This window comes from Hyaena hyaena, unplaced genomic scaffold (assembly GCF_003009895.1).
Source record: "Hyaena hyaena isolate Hyena2069 unplaced genomic scaffold, ASM300989v1 scaffold_1061, whole genome shotgun sequence".
NCBI lineage: Eukaryota > Metazoa > Chordata > Mammalia > Carnivora > Hyaenidae > Hyaena > Hyaena hyaena.
Window position 1 is genome coordinate 345019 of NW_024081696.1, and position 26918 is coordinate 371936.

Below are 26918 nucleotides of genomic sequence, written 5' to 3' on the forward strand. Positions count from 1 at the left end.
AAAAAGTCTGTGCGTGCAGTAGGGAGGCATCAAAGCCTCCACACAGTCACAACATAAACTAAAAGTAACAGCATATCAGAAGCTCCAAATCGATGGATTTGGTGTTGCCATTGATAAGGGAAGAACAGCTTGAACAGAAGGCAGTGCTAGTAATCATATTCTGTGAAGATTCATGACACCTTTATTTCAAGGAAAGCGGTGTGCTAAGTACATCATCATTACAGTCAAGAATTTATCATGCTTAATATGGGGGAGGTAAGTGTATTCTTATTATATCATTTTTTACAGCCTGATAGTTACTTTGAGTGCAAATCCTTTTAGCTTTATTTTATGGGGCGATATTGAAAAGATAAGTGATATAACTAAGTTCTCATCAGCTGGGAGAATTGATTCCTTTGCTATTTCTAGAGTGGAAATGGCTGAAATTCAGTGAAATCTTCAGTTCAAGAAATCGCCATTGCATCTGATTCACCTTGAAGCAATTTTCAGATTTACTTATTATTTCTGATTCTCCTGGACTGACATGTCTTGACTGCATTTGGATCTGTTTTCACCTATGCACTCTATTGACTCAGTTTCCCGCTAAGTCACGTAACCTGCAGAGAAGGGGACGCAGGTGGTGCTAGAGGAGAAAGGTAGTGGAGACTGACAACACCCAGGCCCTTTTTCAGGTCACAGATTGTTTCTAGGCCTTGGTGAAAATTTCTTATTCGTGCTAGTTTCTGGGGAAAAGTGTGGGCACTTTCCCCAGTGGGCAGCCCAGCAGTGTAACATCTGTCCATGTGGCTGTTCATCTACACCAGTCTACTGTCTACCTCATTGGGAGGTGATGGAGTCTAGCAGTCCTGAGCCAGATTCTGCCTCCATCACTAACCTGCTGGGTGAGCTTGGCAACTGTCAGCCTCAGCTTCCTCATTTGTAAACTTGTGATGTTGGTTCTTAATTTATTGTTCTGGGCAGGGTAATGAATCCTGCAAGACAATATGTATATGGTACCCAGCAAAGAGCATGGCACAGAGGGAGTGCTCAATAATATTATTATCACAATCATATTTTTATTAATGTCTGTATTATCATCATGGCTGGAATTCTTATTTCAATATTAACTTCAGAGATAGGAAAAAAGCTATAGAAGGATTTATTCATGTTACTTTTGTTATAACTGATTTTTAAAATATTTTTCAATGTCTCAGTGCATTCAAATCATATGCTTATTTCACCAGATTCGACTTTGAATGACTTTATGACCTCTACACATTATTGCCATCTCCAAAGAAAAAAGCTCATTGCCAGGAAAAGTCACAAAAAGATTGTTGTACAGGTTTCAAAAGGCCATTCTAAAAACAATGATGACAGTTCTATTAAAATAAGCATGCAGGCTCCCGAGGTGTTTACTTAAAGGGCACAACAACATTTGACTGTATATGTTTCTTAAAAAATCAATCATATTTATTGAGAGTCAACCTTGTATGTAAGTCTTTTGTTGTGTTGCAGGAATAACAAATTATCAAAGACTGCCATCTTTCTTCTGATTCTTTTTATCTCAGCTTCCCTATGTTTATAAACCTGACTGTTCTTTTCGCATGTAATTCTCATTTAAAGACTTGAATGATGTTTATTGGACTCTGTTATAGGGCCAAAATTATGCTTGAAGTCACAAGTTTTAGTCTGAAACTACCTTTCTTAGTTGTTAAGTTGTTTTCTTGTTTATTACTGTGGGTAAAATTGTTAATATTTGTGTCAATTTACAAGATTTTAGTATTAATAAGGAGAAAAGAGTTTATTCTAATTAACTATGTGTACTGTAATGAAAAATTTCTTATAACATTTTTTACTGGAGTAAAAAGTAAGTGATTTTAAAAACTCTGAGGTTCCACTGTGTTTTAATATAGGTTAAGAATCACCTTGTGTTTATATTTTTCATAGGTGCATTATTGCAATGGGCCTTGACAAGAATCCAACTTCACCAAAACTTAGGAAAGAAAAGAGTATTGAGAAGAGAGAAGAACTAAAGAAGGGTGAGGGGAAACTGAGGAAGGATAGAGGGTACATGATACCAAGAAGGAATGAGATAGAGGGGAACAAAATGTCCCCTTCAGTCATTTTATCAGCTCACGAAAAAACAAGGAGTGGAGAAGTGAGAACAGCTGTGGAAGAAATGGAACATAAAGGAAAGCCAGGACAAAATGTTTGGGAAGATGACCAGGAAAATATATTTAAATATGGTAATGGATAAAATGGAGTTCTTTCTTGTTGTTATTGCTGTTGTTTTGCTTAAGGCCTTTAAAATGCTATTATCAGAGGCTCCTTGGTGGCTCAGTCGGCCAGTGTCTGACTTCTGATATTGGCTCAGGTCATGATCCCAGGATCGTGATCTCATGGTTGTAGGTTCGAGCCCTGTGTCAGGCTCTGAGCTAACAGTGCAGAGCCTGCTTAGAATTCTCTCTCTCTCCCTCTCTCTCTAACCCTCCCCCACATAATTGTACTTTCAAAATAAATAAGTAAAAAAGAATAAAATGCCATTATCAAAATTTACCACAATATATATTGTTACTCAGTTACAGTCTTCAGGCATCTCTGTTACATGGGAGGAATCCCTGACTACCTTTTCCCAGTTTTGTGTGGAGTCCTGTGTCACCTGACTTAGCGGAGGAGGACACATCTGACTCTGGAGAGGTGAAGATGCGTATAGGGGCAGGAGAGGAAGGGGGGGCAGTTTATGTCTGTGTGAACCAGAAGCTCTGTTCACTTCTGCAGAGAGAGGGACCAGGTTGACCAAATAGAATTTTACCTTTTTTTTTAGTATTTCAATGTACTTGCTTTGGTGAAATTGATGCTTCTATAGCAGTGAGAGTATTCCATAACTAAAAACAGTTGACATAGGCTTGGGGTCCTAGAGCCTATCTGTCTGCCTTCCTTGTTATTCTTCTCTTTTCTTCTCGCCTGTACTCTTCTTTTCCCTCTTCCTTCCTTTTTCCCTTCCTTCCTTCCCCCTTCCTTCCTTCCTTTTTCTTTCTTTCGACATCCACACAGACACTCACTCATATGCATAGTAGTGATAATAACAATAATGGAAGTGCCAGGCACTGAGCACTGGGCCAGGAGCTTTCCACACACCATTTCATTTTATCCTCACCATTCGTTGTGGTAGATATTATTATTCCCTCCATTTTACAGGACAGGAAGCTGAGGCTCAGGGATACAAACAGAAAGCAGCAGAACTAAGATTCATATTTTAGGAGAGGAAACTTTTTCCTGAGCCCGTTTAGGTTCATTGGCTGCGTCCTTGTAAATTAGACTGACAAAAGAGGTTAAAATGGGGAAAACAAATACATTTATTAGGATGCACAATGCACATACACTCAGGAGCACTCACCTGAGTAACTCAAAGGGGTGGTTAGAACTTGGGCTTATGTGGCATTTTACAAAAGAACAATACATTTTTAGATAAGTCGCAGGAAAAAGGGAAAGGACTGAGCTGCTGGGGCAGCAAATTGTGGGAAGACAAATATATAGCAAAATTAATGACATAAGGACTAGTTTTGGAGAGGTTTATTATGCTGATTCCTCTGGTGTTTTGTCTGGGCTGCTAAGGGTCTAAAGTCTCCTATGATTAACTTGTGTCCATCCTGGTAGAGAGAGGAGGGGAGACACCTTCAAAAATATATGTCCTGCTTTTAGGGAGAGGGCAGAGAGCCCTTCTTATATCTACTATTACTCAGTTACTTTCAGCTTAGAATAATCTTATACCAAAGTGGCTATTTGGGGGCGGCATCCTCTGCCATAGTCCAGTACCCAGGCCTATCTAATTCGAAAACCCAGACTTCCCCTCACTGTACAAGCTATTTTGGATGTTGCCTGATTGTGGGTGATGTGTCCAAACAGCCAGAAAGGAGGAGCTGCCTGGGTGTCCCTCCTTCAGCAGGGAGACAGTGCCAGGATTAGGGGAGCAAAGCTGGGGGCTGGGGTGACCTGTGGAAGAACTGGCCTCAGGAAGGGGACAGATTCCCAGGTACCTCCTTCTCACCTCATCTTGCTGTTGCCCAAGGGTTTCAGAAATCCAGGAGAATAATTACAGAGCTATTATAGCACCACACTTTGTTTATTACTGAAATAACATGGTCATCTTAAAATAGATTTTGCTTATAACACTTTGACCCAGTTTATCTCTCTCTGTGATCCCTTTTAGTCTTTATTATCTTAGACTGAGAATTTAAAATGACCTATGGCAACAGCAATAGTGGAGAGATTAACAAATGGGTTGTGTTTTATGTATTTTAAACTTTCAAGACATGTAGGTTTATTATGCCATGTTCAGGAGAGGTTTTCCATTTTCTTCATTTTTTCTTTCTTAAACCAACATGGCCAGTGTTATGAGTAGTGTACTTTATGCGTATAGCTTTTCCCAAGGTCTTTTCCTGTGTTGGCTAGTTAGTGGACTTGTTCTTTTTAAAAAAGAAGAAGAAATCGTAGCAGCAAGACTTCTGCTCTCTCCAGAGCATCCACTGATGGTAAGGGCAGCAAGAAACTTGAGTGGAGGTTAGCAAGAGAGGGTTGCAGCTGGGTTGATGTTGACCTTGTGTCGACTTGCTTCCTCATTAGTGGGGATGGTAAACAACAAGCTAATTAAATTCTCTGGAAGAAGGAAGATGAGATGAGAGGAACAGAAGAAATTATGAAAAGGAACCCAGAAAGCTGAGTACATGAGTAGATAACACAAAGGACATGGCTTTGAGCTGTCATGCTAATTGAGCTCTTGTGGTTAATGGAGGGATGATATTTATTTAGATATGAAGGCAGTAGTGAATAGGGCAAAGCCAGGACAGCCTTGAAGTCCATACTTTGAGAGAAAACACAGAAGGTCCTGTAAAATAGGATGTAGGCACTATTCTTATGGTTCACTGCATGTTCCTTTAATTTTATGCTCTGCTTCAATAATATAACTCTACTTGTGTCCTAATTGTGAGCACTTGTACTTCTCTAGTTTTAGTCAGGTGCCTCCATTAAAGTGTATTTCTCCTGGTCTACAACCAACTCTTTCCACTTCCACTCACAATCACTATTACTACTAATTCCTACTAATCACTAGACACATATTCTCCATAATGCTGTACTAAGAATGTTCCAGGGATCATTGCTTTAATACTGACCACAGCTTTGTGAGGCAGGAGCTACCATATCACACAGGAAGAAACTGAAGCTTAAGGGTATTAAGCAAATTGTCTAAGGTCACACAGCTAGCAACTGTTTTAACTTGGATTTCAGCACCTAACGGCCCTTCTCTAAAACTCTCATATGTTACCACTATGTAATACTATTGATGGAATTATAGCAATATACTAGTGTTCTGCTTGGCCCGCTCCTTATCCTGTGACCAGGAAGAAATATCTGTAAAGTGACAGATGCTTGTTTCTCTGTGTGTGTGTGTGTGTGTGTGTGTGTGTGTGTGTGTGGTATGCATGCACGTGCAAGTTCTGTGGCTAACCTAAATTCTTCTTTGTACAAAGTCTTCCAAGATCTCCAGATGACTTTATGCCCTTTTAAAAATTCCATTCCACTCATTTGACATGATTTCACATAGTTAATCATGAGTCTTATATAAAAACTCATAAGCAATCCAGCCCAGTAGTGTTGAAACTAACACTACTGAGGACCATGTATAAAAACTACTATGAGTACAGTTCTGTCTTCTGTACCTGGGTCTTATTTCCTCCACAAAAATTGGAGTTTCCTTGATGGCAGGTGTTGTGTTATTGTAGTGTCTCAGATCTTGCAATTTTATCTCCTTGCACATTAAAGATGCTCAATAAAGGCTTATTGATTGATAGCTAACTAGGCCAGGTGAGGAACTGTCCTATTATTTGGTGTGAAATAGTTGGATCCAAATATTTATTTGTTTTTATTAGTATTTCCTATTTGTTTCATGCAATGTAAACCAAAATTTTCATCTTCTTGCTTATTTATAATTTTGTTCTGCTGATAATAATTTGCATTTCATGTTCCCTGTATTAAATCTCTTTCATGGAAACATTCTTATAATGAATCCTCTTTGTTTGCCTTTCTTCGTTACAGTTTCTGATTTCACTTTTCCCCTTACATCTCCCTCATACAATCTCTGCATTAACAGAGCTTTCTTCATATGCACAGGGCATGCATTTCTAAATTAAGTTTCTTTCATTGCAGCAGGGTGGATAGCTCTCAAGTAATTACCTGAGAGGCCCCCACCACTGCAAAGGAAGCCAGAATATCTAATAACTAAAACGCACAAAATAGGGAAAGCTTTATTTTCCCTGTAATTTTTCTCTTAAAGATAATTGTTTATTTGCTTAATTGGTTCTGCATGAAATCCTTTTGCTCTCCATCCTTGGCATGTTGTCACTTCAAGATTTTTAGTTGTTGGTGGAGGAAAAAGGGGAACAATTAAATATGAAAGGTGAAAAATTATAACCACAAGGGACAGCTGGAGTTTATCTGATGTGACAGTTTCCTTTTTCTGCTACAGATTTGTTGCACCTCTGTAGGGAATGAAGCAAATTAGTGGCTGTGACAGGAATGTTCTATTTTATAAGAATTTTTTATCCTTGGAATGTAATTATTTCATTGACTGTAGGGATGAATAATGCATATGATTTGGGTTCTGGTCTAGGTACAGAATCCCTCATAATGCCTTTTCTTGATGTCCATTTGGTTCTCAAAGAATGTGCTATTCATGGTGTTACTTCTCGGGGCCTTTGGACTTGATTAATTGAATTTTTCCACTTCGCTATTCATTAACTTGATATCCAAATATTTTGAACATTTTTCATATGAAATATGACTTCACTGAGTCTCTAAATTAACTTTCATTATTATAACCCTGTTCTCTTCATTTTTAATTTATTTCTAATTTATTGTTTTCTATCAAGTTCTTCTCTTGTCCATTTAGGTTATTGTAGATGATGATGTCCATTTGTAAATGGACTTTCATTAGGTTGCAGGCTTGTCATTTGGAGCTTTATTTCTTTTGTGCTCTTATATATGTGACTGATTGCAATCTTTGATCATTTGCTGTTGGTTTGTCCATGTTCACTAATTGTGTGAAAAAGACGTGAAGAAAGGCCCAAAGAAGAGAGACTGGTGGACTCAGAGTTCTCATTAAAGTAAAATGGCTTAAGTATCAGGGATTCTGTTTTCATTCTCAGAGTGGAGATTTTTTTTTTCTCAGAATATGAAGAAGATTTTGAAGTAGATGAGGAGAAACAAGATGAGAAAGCTAATGAAGAAGGACAGGCTGATGATCAAATGAATGGGATGTCAAAGTCACCCTCAGATGATGAAAAAGATCATTTAGACCCTGAAAAGGAGAGTGAAGCCTCGTCGCAGAAGGCGGCAGATGCTGATGACAATGTGAAAGATGAAGGTGATGGATGCTCTGACAGTGAACTGGAGGAGGAGAAACAAGGCAAGTTGTTTCACTTAACATGTGATGCGTGCTGTTCAGCAAGTGTGCCAACTACTTTTCCTTACTTTATATTTAATGAGATGACCCTCTTTTAAGGGAACTTGTAGGGCCTGGTTCCCTAACCAGAGGATGCTGATCAATCAGTCTTCCATAGCTACCCAATTTATAGGGTCAGTCCTTAATCCCTTCTCTTTCCTTAGTTTGCCAGGATTTTTTCATAGGGGCCAGGTAAAGCTTGTAGTGCTATGCCTTATGTTTATATAGAAACTTACTCCTTTTAAAATTTTTGTTTATTTTGAGAGAGAGAGAGACAAAGAGAGAGAGAGAGAGACAAAGACAAAGTAGAGGAGGGGCAGAGAGAAAATCCCAAGCAGATTCCGCGTTGTCAGTAAAGAGTCCAGTGTAGCATTTGGACTCACAAACTGTGAGATCATGACCTGAGCAGAGATCAATAGTCAGATGCCTAACTGACTAAGCCACCCAGGTGCTCCTCCTTTTTATTTATTTATTAATTTATTTATTTATCAACCTCAAAGTATTCCCACTTACCTACACACACACACACACACACACACACACACACACGCACGCACAAACACCATTTTGTGGCCTTGGAAAAATGAAAAGTAGTTCAATTTCAGTTAAAGGGAAAGTTGAAAACTCCTGCTTTAGGTTCACTTTTTTGTCTTAACTTACTTAAACACAGGGTGCTGAAATCTTAGTTTCATGTAGGGATCATCTCTCATGGCAAAGGAGGCCCCCTCACAGACCTTAAGCCTAAAATGATTCTGAATGTTCATGGGACAATTACAGAGAGGTTTTCAGGTAGAGAAAGAAACCTTCATCATCTGAGGCATATCTCAAACATTTGAAGACTTTTTTAAGATGTTAATTTACTGAAGTAATGTTCAGTCAAAGGAGGAACCAATTTTCTGCTTTGTCCCATAAAAGCGTTTGGCCCAGGCTATGTGATTCTTAGTTAGTCAGAGATCTTTCCTGGTACATCCAGAACATTACTAGTTATAAACATAACCCTATCATATTTAAGTACGTGTATGTCTTTGTAGTTTGTGTTGGGCTAGAAAATGAGTTTATATCATGATGACTTTTTGATTTTTGTTTTTAAAGTTTATTTATTTTTGAGAGAGTGAGAGAACACATACAAGCAGCGGAGGGGCAGAGAGAGGAGAGAGAGAATCCCAAGCAGGCTCCACATTGTCAGTGCAGAGCCCAATGAGGGGCTCAATCCCACGGAACCATGAGATGGTAACCTGAAAAGCCATACACTCAACCAACGGAGCCACCCAGGCACCCCCATGATGACTTTTTGAATTGCTGTCTATTTTCACCATTCTTTCCACCTCTCAACATGTTTTCTGTATAAAATCTCAAAATTTGGTGGCACCTGAGTGGCTCCGTTATGACTGCAGCTCAGGTCATGACCTCCCAGTTCGTGAGTTAGAGCCCCACATCAGGCTTGCTGCTACTGCCTTCCTGTCAGTGCACAGACTGCTTTGGATTCTTTGTCCCCTTCTCTCTGCCACTCCCCCATTCATGCTCTCCCAAAAGTAAATATTTTTTTTAAATCTCAAAATTTTGAATTCAGCGAATATATTAGGATAATATAAACTAATAGTAAATTCAGTAATCAAGTAATCACAAGAGCAAATATTTATAGTTCCACTCTCTTCAAGAAAGAATTTAAGCAAACCTATTCTAAAATTTCATGCACACATATACAAGGCAATAAAATGCAGAAATAATTTAGAATAAAAGGGACGGTAATTTTACTAGGAACCATAGAGAGGACCATCAATAAGCTTGAACTAAAATTTAATTCTGAGTTTCCTGACAATCAAAGTAAAGAGTGAAGCATGATGTGAAAATTTAGAATGATGCCCACTATTAGTAAGTTTGAAAACAGTAGTTGCTGTCTCTTTTATTATAGTTCAAAGAACTACTCAAATTAATGGTCTGGCATTGAAATATTTTTTGTGAAGTCTTAAGCTAAATCTTTTCTATAATTTCTCATAATACTTATATTTTATATTTCCAGGCATGCTTAATATATAAGCTTCCCCCCCCTCAGTTTGAATGTAAATATCAAATTTAAGTTTATATTACTATATGACAGAGAAAGTTAAAGAATTCTTTGAAAAAGTGATGTCACCTGAATCACATCTTAAAAAACTATACAGCTGAGTTAAACTTGGAAAAAAATTGAAAATGTGTTTGCATGTAAATATAACTGGTTCAAAACACAAAGGACTAAATTTTTCACTTCTTGTTTGGTGGGGAATTGTCAAGTGTTGATTTCATGAAGATTCAGTACATTTTTTCAATAGTTGGTCATCTGGGATTATTTTTGTGCTGCTTAATCATCTTGTTTTCTTGGGATCAAATGGGTTTTTTCTAAGAGAGACTAATCTTTATGTTCAAACACAGAGGATGTAGGCAGTATCTGGATATTCCTTGGAGGAAAGACTTTAATCATTTAGCTGTAATTATTGAATAACAGGCAGAGATTGGTAAACTTTATTATTGAATACTGCTTGAGCATAAATAATTGGAATCCTATGTTTGGAAAGGTATTCCAAAGGTATTGGTTATTAAAACTTTGTGCTAAGCACTATACCAAATATTTTATATGAATTACCTGATTTACCTCAAACAATCTTAAGAGGCAGATACTTTTTCTTTTTATCTCCATTTTACAAACAAACTTAGAAATGGTGGGATTAAGTAACTCACACAGTCAGAAAATGGCAGAGCCAAGATAGAAACATTACTTAAGTTCAGAGCCTGGATTTGGAGGAGCAATATAACTATGATTTTTCCAAATGAGAAAATATCTATTTATCTAAAAGTAAAGCAAATCCCCCTAATAAAACAATTGTGCTTCTTTAAGACAATACATTTTAGAGGTACTTATCTTGAATTCTTCATCTTATTCTCTAGCCTCTGTTTTTTGTTCTGTTTTTAAACAGAGGAGATAAAAATGGACATTTTCTACTTTTACTCAGATTTACCTTTCTCTTCCCTGGATGGACCTCCCTGTCCACTCCCAGGACTTTCATTCAGTTCCAGCTTAACCCCTCCTCTTCCAAGACTCTCTCCTCCTTTGGCAGCCTTCATTGATCTCTTTATTGTATGAATCTCTGTCATTCAGTAATTCATTATTCTCTTATTGTTTCATATGTTAAATTTTACCTTTCAAACCCATTACACAGGTTATTAACAAAGTTAATTACACAATGATAGGACTGTATGTTGTCTTTGTTATTCCTCACAGAAGTGATTTCTTAAAAGATATTTTATAAATATTAAGCAATTACTTGATTGGGTTTTTTAAGTTTATTTATTTTGAGAGCAAGAGAGAGAGCATGCACAAGTGGGGGAAAGGCAGAGAAAGAGGGAGAAGCACTAATCTCAAGCAGGCTCCACGCCATCAGCACAGAGCCTGATGTGGGGCTCAAACCCATGGTCCATGAAATAATGACCTGAGTCAAGATTGAGAGTCAGACGCTCAGCTGACTGAGCCACCCAGGCACCCTGATTGCTTGGTTGTTTTAATACCAAGAATACTTGATTGATTGTTTTAACACCATGAATATTAAGGTGCTATTGTTTAGCCATGATATCTAGTTACATTTACATTGCATGTTATTATTAGAATTTTATTGAAAAAGATTGTATAAAGTTAGCTGCAATTCAGGTATAGAATATATAACATTTTAAAGAGATATGTAATGAAAGCTACCACAACATACAAAATCTAGCACACAAAGGTTGGGAAATTTAAAAGCAAAAATTAAATTTGCCAACTTTTCTTTTTAAGGGAAAAATAGGGGCGCCTGGGTGGCTCAGTTGGTTAAGTGTCCGACTTCAGTTCAGGTCATGATCTCAAGGTTCGAGGCCCCGCATCGGGCTCTGTGCTGACAGCTAGCTCAAAGCCTGGAGCCTGCTTTGGATTCTGTGTCTCCCTCTCTCTCTCTGACCCTCCCCTGCTCATGCTGTCTCTCTCTCAGAAATAAATAAAACATTAAAAGAGAGAGAGAGAGAATGAGAGCAGGGGAAGGGCAGAGGGAGAGGGAGAGAGAGAATCTTAAGCAGGCTCCATACCCGGTGCAGAGCCCAATGTGAGGCTTGAGATCATGACCTGAGCTGAAATCAAGAGTCAGACACTTGACCAACTAAGCCATGCAGGCACCCCCACCAATTATTGTATCTCGTTGTTTCAATAATGATATCATTAAGCTATCCTTTTTCAGAGCTCTTTTGCATTTTTGGTATTTACAATAAAACCTTGCCATTATTCAGAAATAAAGCCTCATTATTTATTACTGTTTCTTTCTTCTACCTCCAGGCTCTTTTATTTCCCTTCCCTTGATTTTGATGACTGGCCTTGTGTTATTCAGAAACATTCCTTTTAGCATGTGGGGTATCCAAATTAGAGGTTTCACCCAGCAAACAAAGTAGCATGCTTTAAAAATAATAATGACACAATAGATCCCTTGGAACACTCTATTAAAAAGTCAGACAGCATTTCATCTTCCGAAGTGTAAGAGGCATATTGTGACCACTGAATCTGAGACACCAGTTCATCCTTTTTATTGACATGATTAAGAATCTTGCTGTTAGTATTTGGATGTGTTTCATTTGAACCTGCCTGCACCTGTTCCCAGAGGGCAAACAATTGCCCAGGCTGTCACTCTGGTGACAAGTCGGTCCCATTTAAACTGCCAGCTAACAATTGCGTGGGCCTGCCTTGATGCATGCTCTGTGCTGAGCAGCCCATGAGTGATGAGTGCTAGGGACCAAGAGCCTCTAAGAGAGCACCCTGGTTTAGGAATGACGTGTGAGACTTTCCATCGTTTAAAAAGAATGACACTTCTTTTTCTCTCCATTTGTGTTGGCAACCCTAGACGCTAATTCACTAGTTGAAAATATATTGTCATAGATGAATGTTATAAAGTTGAGGGGGAAAGTGTCATGTCGCTGCAAATATACTTTTGCACTTTTATGGACAGTTTGGATGATAATGCTTATGAGTAAGAGGTAAAGAATAACTAGCTCCTTAGGAATAGGAGTTGAGAGAGAGAGAGAGAGAGAGAGAGAGAAAGAGAGAGAGAGACTCTCTTCCCAGGATTGCAAAGGATAGAATATAAGAATTAAAACAAATGTTTTTTTCTAGTAAGAAAGATAACATTTCACTTGTGCTGCTTTCCAGTCTGTTGAAGAAATAGGCCTTACAGACTTTTAAAATTCCCAAGTCACAAAAGATATTCTATTTACTTGACTTACTGACTTCAAGAATCTCACTCTTCATTTCTTGGCCTGACTATTGAAGAGGAGTGTATCAGGGAAGCCTGCTCCTTCCGTGTTGAAATTATAAGTGCTGTGAAACGACACAGTCAGTGTAACTTGACTGCTCCTTGGACCAGAGAAGGTTAGAGGAAGATTGTAGGTGGCCGTCTGGTCAGTCTGTATGTGCGGGTTTGTTTGTTTGTTTGTTTTTTGCATGACTAGCCAAACTTTAATTTTTCTGAATGGTAAGAATTCCTCAATCCATACTTTTTGATTGTTGTAGTAGGAAGTCATGGCTTTCACGTGACTGTTTAATTGCAGAATCATCTTTTTTTTTTTTGATTTTTTTAAATTTATTTCTAGGAAAGAGAGAGACAGCGTGAGCAGGGGAGGGTCAGAGAGAGAGGGAGTCACAGACTGAAACAGGCTCCAGGCTCCGAGCTGGCAGTCAGCACAGAGCCCGACGGGGGGCTCAAACCCACGAACCGCGAGATCATGACCCAAGCGAAAGTCGGACGCTTAACCGACTAAGCCACCCAGGTGCCCCTAATTGCAGAATCATCTTTTAGTCCACACTAAATACTTTCCTATGAGGTATTTCTCTTCAGTTTTGAATTTGCCCATACACACAGCAAAGGCATTATTAAGACACCCAATAAAATTTTGTGGAATATATGGCTCATGGAGTAGATTAATAGATAAATGTAAAAGGACTTAGGCAGGACACTGTGACACAGGATTTGATTATAGTGCTAGAATTTTAAGTATTCATTGTAATATTTTTAAAAAGTGCAATTAAAGGTACATATGGAGGAACTTTTAAGTTTTTTAAATTTTTTCTTCTCCCCCTGTGATAGCTGCATTTACCTATAGATATTTATTCTTACAAAGTAATGTATATATTTGTCTCATTGGTGAATTGAGTCATGATTTACCAGTGTGAGGACATATATGGTCTCCCTTAAGACAAGTAACTAATTACTGTTCGTAGCTGTAATTTAATGATTTCTACTTTTACTTTCATTAAGCATACATTCATTCTATAATATTTATGAGTACAAAGCACTTGCCTAATTAGGTATTATTGTACATGAAAATATTGACTAAACCATAGTATCTAATATAAAATATAAACAGATTTCTATGAATTCATGTGTCATGACCAGTTTGAAGACAGCAGGAAGAGTGCCTAAGCAGATTTTTCTGTGAATCCTCCGACTAAAGAATGGGAGAAAGAAACAATTTGTATTAGAGTTTGGAAAAGTATTGGGTTCACTGGGTTGGGATGCATGGTATGTTACCGGGGTGATCTAAATTTTTAACTGAACTTCCGTATTTGAGTTTATGCACTTTTTAAAGTGTCCATAGGGCTTCAAGCTATTAAACCCAAAACACAGTAGTTAAAATCAAGAGTCTCGCTCTTCATTTCAGGACACTAATGCAGAAAATGGTGAATTTAAACTATAATAAAACCATGTTCGGGGCGCCTGGGTGGCTCAGTCAGTTAAGCATCCGACTTTGGCTCCAGTCATGATCTCATGGTTCGTGAGTTCGAGCTGCGTGTTGGGCTCTATGCAGACAACTCGAAGCCTGGAGCCTGCTTCAGATTCTCTCCCTCTCCCTCTGTCCCTCCCCGCTCACACTCTGTCTTTCTGTCTCTCTTTCAAAAATAAATACACATTTAAAAATTCTCATGAATTTGTGTATACACACACACACACACACACACACACAGTGGTCAAAATGGAGAATGACCACTAGAAATACAAAAGGGAGGACAGATTGAATTCCATGAGCTCTGATGTTTTGGAGAGAACTATTTTTTATTTGTCATCCTGGGATGCTAACAGTAAAGAGTTAGTTAAGAGAAGCAATAGTAGGTCCATGACAGTGGGTGCTCTCTGTTTGAAGGCCTTTTGGCAAGAAAAGTGGTCTTGGTTTTACTATAGTGGGTCATTACAAAAGAAAAAGAATGTTTTGCAAAACCTGCTGCTTTATTGCTAATGGACATTGGGTATTATTTAACTTCTCTGGGCCTTACTTTCTAGATCTAGAAAAGAAGATAGCTATTTCATGGGATTAAGTGAGATGTTTGTTGAGTGCTTACCTCGTTTTTAGGGACACAGTAGGTACATAACCATGATCGGGTTTTATCTTCCTTTTTTTTTAATTAAGCAATTGGTAACTGCAATTACCATTCTTCATATAACACACAGGGTGAAATCACAAGACAGAAATTTAATAGGCTGTACTTAACGTGGATGATTTCATAGAGGGAGGAAAGAGTAAAAGCCATATAGAAATCATTATTCAATTTGATTATGTTAATTTTGCATTGTGTAATTTCTACAATGACTTAGAATGGCTAAGTAGAATTAGCCCCATTTTATAGGCAAGAAAACAGAAGCTTAGAGAGGTTAAGTGGAATAACCAAAGTCAAAGCTATTAAGTTGCTGAGTCATGACTGAAACACCAAGGTTTATCTTACAGGAGGACATGTTCTTTTCTCTCAATCTCATGTTGTTGACATGGTAGTGATGCAGAAGAAGGAATAGTCATCAGTGACATGAAAAGAGAAGACAGTGAAGGCTGTGGAGACTAACTGAATGGGCAGAGTGGAAAGTCAGAGGTCCTGAGGTTCTGCTTAGGATATGGAATCATAGCACCACACATGCTGGCTTTGGCCAAGGACTTGGGCAACGAGTGCAGATCACTTCTTTGCTGTAAAGACCAACCTCAGATTCTTTCAACATAGGTACCTGGGGGGAGCACCGGAGAGACAAATAGAATTGGGTGGGAGGCAGCGTTGCTTACTACTTAAAGATAACTTTGTCCCTACAAATGACAAAAAAAAAACCAAAAACAAAAACATATGTTCCCTCAGAGTTCTTTTATGTAATAAGGTTGTTTAGATAAAAATTTCTATATGAAAACTTGCTTCATTTCTAAGACAATAAATAAAAATTAGTGTTGAAAATCCCATACTGTGGCCCTAAAACATTTTGAGCTTTTTTTTTTTTTTTTTTTGGTAGGCAAAGCCCTGCCCCACCTTCTGCATGAAAATGAGAGAAAGAAATGAGAGGGAAGCTAACTTGTACAGCAAGGTTAGAGAGAAATTGGAAAACTGAAATGAGTTTATATGGGAGCTCAGGTACCCTGGCCTCTTGAAGGCCATTCATACTCCTGATCTTTCTTTCTTCTCTAAGGAATTGACTCAAAATGAGCCAGAGTGTGTTCTAGCCTTTTGAAATAAAGTAGCACAATTAATAGAAGCTACCTAAGGTAGAGGAACGCTCTTTTTTTTTTTTTATTCTGTGAACGACTCTCAGAGCCAAAAGTCAGAGCCATTATATCAATATTAAGATGGTAGACATGAATATTTTCAGAAGTGCCAAACAAGTATAATATGGTGTTCTAGCTAATTGTGCATTTAGTGAAAGCTACTGATTGAACAACTAGCAAATAGGAGTTCTTTTTCTTTAAAAACAACAACAACAACAACAAAAAACAAGATGCTTAAGAGAGGAGGAGATCATACTCCCTGGAGTTTCTGAATTGGGACAAATAAGATAGAGAACAGTTGTCCTTGATCTGTGTGTTCCCTACAGAGAGACAGTATCTCCAGATTCTATAAAATGGAGATAAAGAATGAGTGGTTCAAGTTTGTGTTCCCTTGAGAAACAGTGGTCATCTGGTGCCTGTCAAGGTAGTTGAGAGATAAGAACAAATGAATTGTGCTTAAGGGGTTGTGTTGCTTAAAGGCTTTTTAGAGTTCGTGGGGTTTTTTTTTTTTGGTTTTTTTACCGCTGTGTAGCATCTCTCAAATCTTTGTGGAAACTCTGATAAGTCTCTGTGACTATACTTAAAATTCTAAGCCCTGTCACGGAGAGCCATTTGGGCTGGAGGGTGTGAAGGAAAAGGATAAGAGTAAAGACAGGTATTTCTTCCCTTAAAGTCTGCATCAGCTGCTACAGCCATCTGTGTAGCTGCCAAGCAGAAATAAAAGAAACAAAGAAAAGAGTAAGGAGAACACAGAAAAGAGAAAACAAGAAAGCTAGGCAGCATTTAAGTGTAGGATATTTCATCTCAAAAACTATTCTGTAAAACACAATTGTTAACACAGACCTATTGGTTAAAAACTCAAAAGCAAGTTTGTCTTTCTCTGGCCCACAGCATATGCCGTGACTTTCAGGCTGTGCATCTTCCTTCCAGAGATCCCATATGTATGTTGCTTTCTTGGAGATTTTTGAAAGTGTTTTTGGGTATTAGGTACACTTTGGGCTTCAGTAAGTTTCTAGACTGCGCGTCTGTTGCATCACATCAACATACTGCCTCGATCTCCCAAAATCCCTTTTACTGATTCCGTGTGCACATCTCCCAACTCCTGCACTCTCTACCTTCTTCAGAGGGTACTTTTTAGACGACAGCCCTGGGCCATCGAGTTGCTTCACCCACAGGTGCAAAGCACCTGAAAGTGCCACGGAGTTTACTTTCCCCTGGGGTGGCCGGTAGCCATGTCTGACTGCAGCCGAGTATGAAAGCCTAACTCCTTCCTTAAGGGAGGAAAAATTCTAATATACCTGCAAGAGTTTCTCCTTAATGCATATACTTAGTACATCACTTGCCCATGAATCCTGACCTCAGCATCTGCTTTTGAGGGAACCAGAGATCAGACAATATCTCCTCCTCCAACATACACACACACACACACACACACACACACACACACACACTCATACACACACATAAGCATCACCTCAAAATAGTTTTAAAGTGTCTTGGTATTCTGCAAACACATAGATCTTTCTAGTACACCTTGATAACTGGGTATGGTGGATATTACAGTAGATACAAATTTAAATTTTACGCACAGAGAATATTGTGGCTACCAAAGATGATAATGAAATAAGTGCTCTTACTTAATAAGTAAAAGACTAATCGGTTACTTCTATAATAAAATACTTACAAATGTTTTCCAATAAAATGGCTTTCAATAAATAAATAAATAAATAAATAAATAAATAAATACAGTTGGTTTTCAGTTAAATGCCATTTCCTATTGAAAAGTTCTAGAGACTCACAGATTACATAGATTTTTATCTTTTTAAAAAATTTTTGTAATGTTTTATTTATTTCTGAGAGAGAGACAGCGTGAGCAAGGAAGGGTCAGAGAGAGAGAGAGAGAGAGAGACACAGAATCTGAAACAGGCTCCAGGCTCTGAGCTGGCTGTCAGCACAGAGCCTGATGCAGGGCTCAAACCCATGAACAGAGAGATCATGACCTGAGCCGAAGTCGGACGCTTAACTGACTGAGCCACTCAGGTGCCCCTACGTAGATTTTTATCTTGATAATTATGCACAATCTATGTGAACAGGGTATCAAATCTAAACTTTTAGTATGATTATTGCTAACATAATTCCCACGATTAAACCGATTGCTTAATGGAAAAGCAATGATGTCATCATTTTTGTCTCTTAGATATAAAAACTGCTTCATCGTCCTCATCCAGAAGTCACCCATGTTCTAGTTGCAGTGAAGATGAATCCACACTGGGGGACAGGGAAGACCACATTGAGAACAGTCCAAACAAAAGTGCCAGAAGTTCGTCTTCTCAGGAGCCCAGTGAAAATGATGAGGCAGCAAAATCCCACCTTCCAATTGAGGATTCCCTAGAAGCTAAAATTGAAGACCAAGAAATAGAAACAGCAGATGTAGAGACCAAGCCTCTGCCAATAGAAGAATGCTTGGAGAATGTTCTTGAAGAAGAAATGGAGAAAGCAACCCAAGTGATTGCAGAAGGCTTATCTGAGAAGTCCAGGGAACATGTTTCCAAGGAAGAAGAAGAAAAGGATAAAAGTAAGCTTTGGGAAGGAAGCACCGCTAAGGTGAAGGACAAAAAGGCAGGTCCCAGTAGGGTGGAGAAAGGTGGTAAGTATGGCCATTGAGTTGACCTGCCATTGTTCCTATGCATGGAAGCTGATTTGGTCATTGCATTCTGCCAAAGCTTGGGAAATACTATTGTGGTAATGCCAGAGGCATTCAATGTTTTTCTTATTTCTCTCTTCGTCACATAATCATACATGTACACTCAGCTTGCTGTTTTTCTTCTATTGCATTTTTAAAATTACTTGATAAATCTTATATAGCTTGTTTCCTATTTTCTGTAAATTCCTTCTTATGGTAATTCTATCTCAAGAACCAAATAAAACACATTATGTGTCTGAAGGCAAGGGTATGTGTGGATTTTTAGAGGTTATTTAATACTAGGAATACTATTTGTTCTTAGATATACATGCATTTATATATACATGTATGTATATATATGCACACCACACACACACACACACACACACAGAGCTAACATTGGTAGGTACTTCTTATGCACCAGTTCTAAACACTTACATATATTAATTCATCTACTGCCTACAATAGCCCAATATCCCCATGAGTTACATTCTATTATCATCATCTCTTTTTTTCACAGATGACAAAATTATGGCTCAGAGAGGTTGAATAAGTTGTCAAGGATTATACAACTAATAAGAAGCATTCCTAGGATTTGAATTCAAGAACAGTAGTTCCAGTTTTTAAGGATTTTCTATTGTATCTGTGCAATAGGAATGTAAATTTAGATAAAAATATGAAAGTTTCATAGAAAAATCCTAACTTTACTTTGAGTTCTTCTCTGACACTGAGTAATTTCCTGATCCAGGGGGCTCCTGAGTGAGTATGCAGAACAGTTCCACCTGACATGGGAAGAGTGGGGAGTGTCCCACAGTAATCAGGTCCCAGGACCTTAGACATGTGGAAAGTCTGATATTTTTCTCAACTTTAGGAGGACAGTTAAGGGACCTAGTTGTGTCCTGTGGACAGCTGGACCTGCCAGATATCTGATTGTCAAGTAGATCTTGTGCCCTGTAATTCTTCTCTCTGTTCCCTACTCCCTCTCATCTGTCTCCTTTGCCAACACGGTTGGCATTCTTCTTGATTCCAAGATAAAGTTCGTGTTCATATTTTAATATTACTAAAATCCATCTGCTTGAAAACTTATGAATACTTTTAATGTTTCTAACATTTATAGGACCTTAAAAGCTGTTATGAAACCACTGTGACCTACATATAGGAATTGAGGATGTTGAATGGTTATCTTTCAATTCAATCATTATCATTAACTTTCTACTATGTGAAGGGCACCATGGTCAATAAGAAATGTGTAAGGGAGGGTGCCTACCATCAAATGCTAAGAGGAAGGCTTGGCACACCAGGAAGTGGACACAGGTCGGTAAGCAGTCATTTGTAAAACCTGAGAAAGTGCAAATACTGTGGCATTTCAAAAGAAGGGGAAAGTCCTTGTTTGGTTAAATACACTTTGCATATTTTTGTGAAGGATTCTTTTGAAGAAGGCTTTAAGGGTTAGATATGATTTTTAAGATGGAATGGAGGACCATAAAAGCATTTCAGATAGTAGGATGTAGCAAATTTGAATAATTCTGGAATGAACAACTTGACAAACTTCAACCCACAGGTCAAATCTGGCCTACCACATTTATTTTTTTTCTATATTGTCGGTGAGCTAGGAATTTTTTTTTAATTTTTAATGTTTGTTTATTTATTTGTTTAAGTATCTCTACCCTCAACACTGGGGCTCAAACTCATGACCCCAAGATCAAGAGTTACATGTTCCTCTGATCAAGCCAGCCAGGCACCACTAAAATTTTTAAATGGTTGGAAAAAATTTAAAAAAAATCATATGTAATGACATGTAAAAATTCAATTCAATTCCACTTTCAGGGTCTGAAAATAAAGTTTTACTGCAACAGAGCCGTGCTCATTTGTTTATTTGTCATTAATGGCCGCTTTTACATTGCAAGGGCAGAGTTAAATTGTTGCAGCATGGACTATACAGCCCACAAAGCCCTAAGAATTCACTATCTGGCCCTAAATAGAAAAAGTTTTCCATCTTCTGCCCTGGGATTATAACACAAAGACCCCTGATATTTTCAAAAGGATTTTTCCATATATGAGTTAAGATTCTTGTTAAAATACATTTAAAACCCTTTTATAAGACAATTCAAGTCTTTGATCTCAGATTTTATTGCTCAATTCTGGAGTGTATAACATATAATCTAGGAAATTTGTACAATTTTGCAAGCTGCTGCTCAAAGAAAGTAGAGATGTTAAAATTCATTAGTAACATTGATATTATTATGATTTCTTTTACCTCCACTTCAGAAAAATAGATTGTTTGCCTGGACTTGTGTACATAGACATCTTTTTGTAAAGTAAGGTGCATATAATGCAGGCTGTATTTCGGTGCTGGATGGAATAGCAGAAACACTGGACGAGGATTGTGCTACTTGGAAGAAAGGGAGGTGGTTTATTTTTTTCCAGATGTGTGAGATGAAAAGTGTAGGTTTTCTTGAATATTTTCCTTAAGTATTATGAGGAGTCTATGCTCTTGATTTAGAACATAGAAGCATCTATGATTCTAACGCATTTTGTTATCTTTTTGTTATCTTTTTATCAAGGCAGGTTCAACACTAGATGGCAAGGTTTGTGACTTTTTTATCTTTCTTAGGTTTTAATACATGTACCAAGACTCTCTGTCAGTGTTTACTTTTTATTAATAGCTTATGAAATAACATGAAATAACAGAAAATGGAGAAGAGTAGATGTAAAATATGACCCATAGATTTAGCACACACACAAGATTACATACATTTGATCAGGTTCTAAACTGAGGATTTACAAACTTATGTTGTCATATTTTTCATAAAATATCTTACCTTGCTTTTTATTCTTAATGCTATACCATTTTTATGTTATTATGTAATCTTTACAAATATGTTTCATGTCTGTGTGTTATCCCACTCCGTGATTTTCTTATAATTTAACCATTACCCTATTATATTTTTCCTATTTTCACTACTATTAATAGGACTCTAGTATCTTATTACCTAGGGTAATTTAAAGCTTATAGTTATTTTCTTAGGATAAGTTCCAAAAAGTGTAATTTCTGGATTACTTTTTATGGCTTTTGATAAAATGCATTTCTTTACAAAAGACTGCTAAAAAGTTTAAACAATACAGAACAGAGAGAATGAAAAGAAAATGAAATGAGAGCCAGTTTTCCTTTTATTCCTCTATTCTTTCCCATGAGACAGAGATGACTCTGTGGAGGATATTTTTAGGTCTGATTTCCAGAAAAATTTCTCTCTATACACATATATAAATGAGTTTATATATTACATATATACATATATTATTTTTATATACAGATGGAAATGATACATTTGTTTTACAACTTGTCTTTTATTTCACTTAGTACTGTATCTTCAGTATCTTTGCCTATCAGTGCACATAACTGTATTTTATTCTTATTTACCATACATAGTATGCCATCGTACTGCTTGAGTATTTTATAACTTTGCAAATTTTTTAAAAAATATCTTGCCTTCCGTGCAAGAATGGGTAGATTTGTTTTATGACACATCTTCCATAAAAGAATAAAACTTTGGGTTATAGAGGCAGAGATAATAAAGTAGGGTGGAAAATAAAACATTGATAGACTAAAAGCAAACAAATAAGCAACCAACGTGTAAAATGTTCAGAATGATGTAGACGGATTAGGGCTATCCAAATTCAAGGATGCATAGATTGTAACTCTTGGGTGCTGATGTTTTAAGTATATTCAAGGAAATGATACAATACATTTGTAAATACTTAAAATAACAGATTAAGAGAATTCATAAATAGTCTCAAAGTTCCTTCTATGAATAAACATATCTAAGAAAATTTCAGATAAAATACACTGGGTCCTAATTTGCTTGATGCCAAGCAAAGAGGTTATGGCTAGTTCCTTTTTCTTAATTGAGCCTTCAGTTAGATGGCTCAGGGAGAGAGGGATGGGACCAAAGTTAATGCTTAAAGTGAAAGTCACATAGGTGATTATGCTGCAAAATACAGCTTATGTAAATTAGATCAGAAGGAGTGGTAAAGATTGAAATGTGTATTATTTTATTTAGATCTCTGACTAGAATCTTTGGTCAAAATGGGGGGTGAGATAATGTGTAGAAGATTATCTATCATATTGTATGGTGCTTAATTAATCATTTTCAACCAGATTTAGAATGAAAACTGTGATTATGTTAAGAGTAGGTCTGTAGGCTATCACAATTACATTCAGTTAGTGATGTTTTATAGCATCCAAGGTAACACAACTTCATCTAAATTGTTTTCACCTAAGATCATAGCAGTGGATAAAGTAGTAAAGTGCTATATTCAGTGCCTACATACCTTTCAGACTGATAGCATAAAGTGATATTTTCCTTCTATATTATAATATATCTCACATTATTTATTGGGGTTTGTCACCAACAAATCAGGTGAACTGATATAAAAGATGTGTTATATGCAGTGAAGTAGATGAAATAAAAGATTATAATTGCTAGCTACAATGAGATAGTGTCCTTGGGAGGTAATTCAATATGATGGGGCACAGTGTTATTTTAATGTGTTTATTTTTCTCTGTTATATGCAGTTTAAGCTGTCCTAATGCATTGTGACGTGATCTTTGCTTTATGTTCCGGTGGAAAAATTAAAGTAAATTAATTTTTGAGTTAATATAATTTATACATTATGAATATAAATAAAATGATAAGAATAGAGTATTGTAGCATAAAGTAAAATATATATGGAAGTAGGGATTTTATACTTTTGTGTGTGAATGGGAAGACATCATAGTGCTTGGCTAGGAAATATAAACCTAATAACGTTATGGCTAACGTAATATTCAGTTTGATCATCATGCAGGCAAGTTAGATGGTCCTGATGAGAGAACAAGACAATCATGTGTTATGATTTGCAGTCTAAATACCATTTCTGGATGAATTGTGAAAGCATGTAGTTATTTGTTCCAATAGGTTTCTACTGGCAATAAATATGTTTTGGTTATCTGCTTTATGTCACACCATTCTTGGCGTGAACATAATCAAGTTCCTGCCCATATCGGAGTTTATGTTCTAGTGAGATATATCTGACAAGTAAAAATGTTAACAAGTAATGGGGTATCCTGGACTAAGTGTAGAAGAAAAATAAATGAGGGGAAGAGGACAGAGTAATGGTTTGAGGAAGGGGTGGTCATCTAAGGAAAGAGTATAGGAAGGAGAGGAAATAACAAGTTGAGATCCTAAATGGGGAGCATCGTTGCTGAGTGAAGGATCTGGCAAGGAGCGTGTTGTGACAGGATCAGAACAGGAGAGCCAGAAAGTGGTGGGAGATGAGGTGGAGGGAGAAACTTACATGCCGCAGTGAGGTTTTTATCTTGAGAGAGGAAGCCATTGGAAAAGTCTGAGCATACAAATGCCACCATCTGGAAGTTTTAGAAAGATTATTCTAGCTACTGTGTGGAAGATAGACTTTAGCTCTCTGCAGCTCTTATCTCCGAACAGCTGTGGTCTTGAGTTTGTAATTAATCCTGGGTCTGCATTGTCAACGTCAGAGGTAACGCAGGAGCATCTTTACTGTGTAGGTAGATGGTGTTAGTCATGAAGTTTGTCATGGTGACTTGCTCGGAAGGTAATTGGCCACGCGAAGAGCAATTGAAGCACACGGGTGGCATGCAAGGTGACTGGGAACTTGGGATAAACTTGGATATGTCTTCACTTTGCCTTTATGGACTTCTTACCTTCTTAAAATTCAGGTGAGAAGTTCTTAGCAAAACTTCCTTCTGATATTGAAATGTTCAGGATTATTAGCACGTTTTCAGATGGGATCAGTTTATTTTGTTTCAAAACAAGCAGAGAAGAAGGAATGAATTTAGAAAGCTTGCCTACTAATAGTGAAAACCCTATCCTTGTCACCACTTTTCAATTATGAATTATCAAATATAGAAAGAATTGGAGGAAATTGTGACATTGTTGACAAAGCACAGGGACACACAGCCTTTCATCACTATAGGTGAAATTGTTAGTTGATACCTCTTTTTTGAAGAACATAAAAAACATGTATCAAATGCTTCTAAAAATATGCTTTTTGAGCCAGCAATTCCAATTCCAGGAATTTGCCTTAAGGGAATAGTCAGGATAAAACAAACATGATTATAAGTGATGTTTAAAATAGCTTTCTAATCACGCGCGTGCACGCACCTACACACACACACAAATAGAAATAACTCAATATTTAAATGCAGGCAAATGTTTAACCAATTTTTTTAATGTTTTATTTATTTTTGAGAGAGAGAGAGAAAGAAAGAGTAGGGTCTGGGGAGACAGAATCTGAAGCAGGCTCCAGGCTCTGAGCTGTCAGCGTAGAGCCTGATGCGGGGTTCAAACTCATGAACCCTGAGATCATGACCTGAGCTGAAGTCAGATGCTTAACCAACTTAGCCACCCAGGCATTCCTGGTTAACCAAATTTTAGTAAATACTTATTAGAACATTCTATGTAGTTACTAAAGAATCTTTTCTAATTTGATGAAATGTGGAAATAATCACAATATATTAGTAAATGAATAAAATGGGGTACAAAATGTTAGCTATCTAAGTGGAGGGTAAAAATTTACATAGATTCACCCAAATGTTAACTAGTAGTTCTGAGTGGTGAAACTATGATTTTTTTAAAATGTTTTATTTACTTCTGAGAGACAGAGAGAGAGACAGATCATGAGTGGGGGAGGGACTGAGAGAGACAGACCCCACTCTTTTTAATCCACTTAAAAAACTTTTTAATGCTTATTCATTCTTGTGAAAGAGAAAGAGAGAGACAGAGCATGAGTGGTGGAGGGGCAAGGAGAGAGGGAGACACAGACTCTGAAGCAGGCTCTAGACTCTGAGCTGTCAGCACAGAGCCCAACATGGGGTTCAGACTCACAAACTGCGAGATCATGACCTGAGCCGAAGTCAGATGCCCAACCGACTGAGCCACCCAGGCACCCCATTTACTCTACTATTTAAAAATACTCCCTAAAAAATATTTTTTAGGGAGAGAGAGAGACAGAGTGTGAGTGGGGGGAGGGGCAGAGAGAGAGGGAGGCACAGAATCTGAAGCAGGCTCCAGGCTCTGAGCTGTCAGCACAGAGCCTGATGTGGGGCTCAAACTCTCAAACCTGACCTGAGTGGAAGTTGGATGCTTAACTGACTGAGCCACCTGGTGTCCCTTTTTATTCTTTTTTTTGTACTTTATAATCTTTTAAGGTTTTAGGTAAGAATTATTTCCCTAGTTAAGGAAAGTACTGTATATATTATTTTAAAATATGTTTATTTTCATAATGAAAAAGCTCACATTATCAGGTAATAATATTTTTGTATTTAAAAAACATCTTAAAATATTCTACATCATTTGAGTGGAAAAGGTTGTTTTCTAAGAAATTCTCTGTGTGAGCCTCTTCTGTTTTGCTACGAAGGCTATGAGAACTGACAGTTACCTTTGCTTTTATTGGTCATCTTTAGAGAGAGGGAAGGAGAGGAGCCTCAGGGGGTGAAGAGCTAAGTAGTTAAGGACACAAAGTGATGTGTCACATCGCTGGTGCTGGTGGGGCTCAGCGTGCACAGTCCTCTCCTCTATGTAGAAACCCTCAAGGTTAGACCCTGGTCAAGTTCTTGCTTTTAAGTTTCAGTTTCAGAACATCTGAGGGAAAAATGACCAAGTGAGGCCTTTTCTGGTCTCCTACCTAATAAGTCCTTGATGCTCAGGCCAGGGTCCCATTCTCAATAAATCTGAAGCAGGTATCACCTAACTATACATCTACTTCCAAAAGCCTTCTCATCTACTTTCAAAGCCCAACCCTCCAGGGGCAAGCAAGCAGATGTGGCCAAGTGCTGATGACAGTCCTGAGACAAAGCGACTACATGCTTCACTGTCCATTCTGAGTGAGTTGTGATTTCCACATTATGCTAATACCTTTTGGCTTCTTAGAATAGCTTTTGGTTCAATAGTTGCTAATTGTTTATTTTAATCATTGTTTATTATTATTACTGTAAACCATATTTCTTTAAACATTTTTATTGAGGTATAATTGATGCACATGATATTATTTGAGGTGTACAACCTAATGACTCGATCTTTGTATAACAAACCATATTTCTTTATAGTCTATGGGCTACTTAGAAAAAAAACCCAGATGTCTCATTCGCCCTGATGAAACAAAGCTTCAAGTAATTGCTATGAAACC

The 26918-nt window shown here is 37.5% G+C and overlaps 1 protein-coding gene across 1 annotated transcript in view; it reads left to right on the top strand.

Annotated features, from left to right (window-relative positions):
• ERICH3 (glutamate rich 3) overlaps nucleotides 1–26918 on the top strand; it is a 113860-nt gene that overhangs the window by 76019 nt on the left and 10923 nt on the right. Inside the window, exons 11-13 of the mRNA XM_039222130.1 lie at nucleotides 1927–2225; nucleotides 7205–7441; nucleotides 18228–18677. Of these exons, the coding sequence (XP_039078061.1) occupies nucleotides 1927–2225; nucleotides 7205–7441; nucleotides 18228–18677 (986 nt within the window). The remainder of the gene's footprint in view (nucleotides 1–1926; nucleotides 2226–7204; nucleotides 7442–18227; nucleotides 18678–26918) is intronic.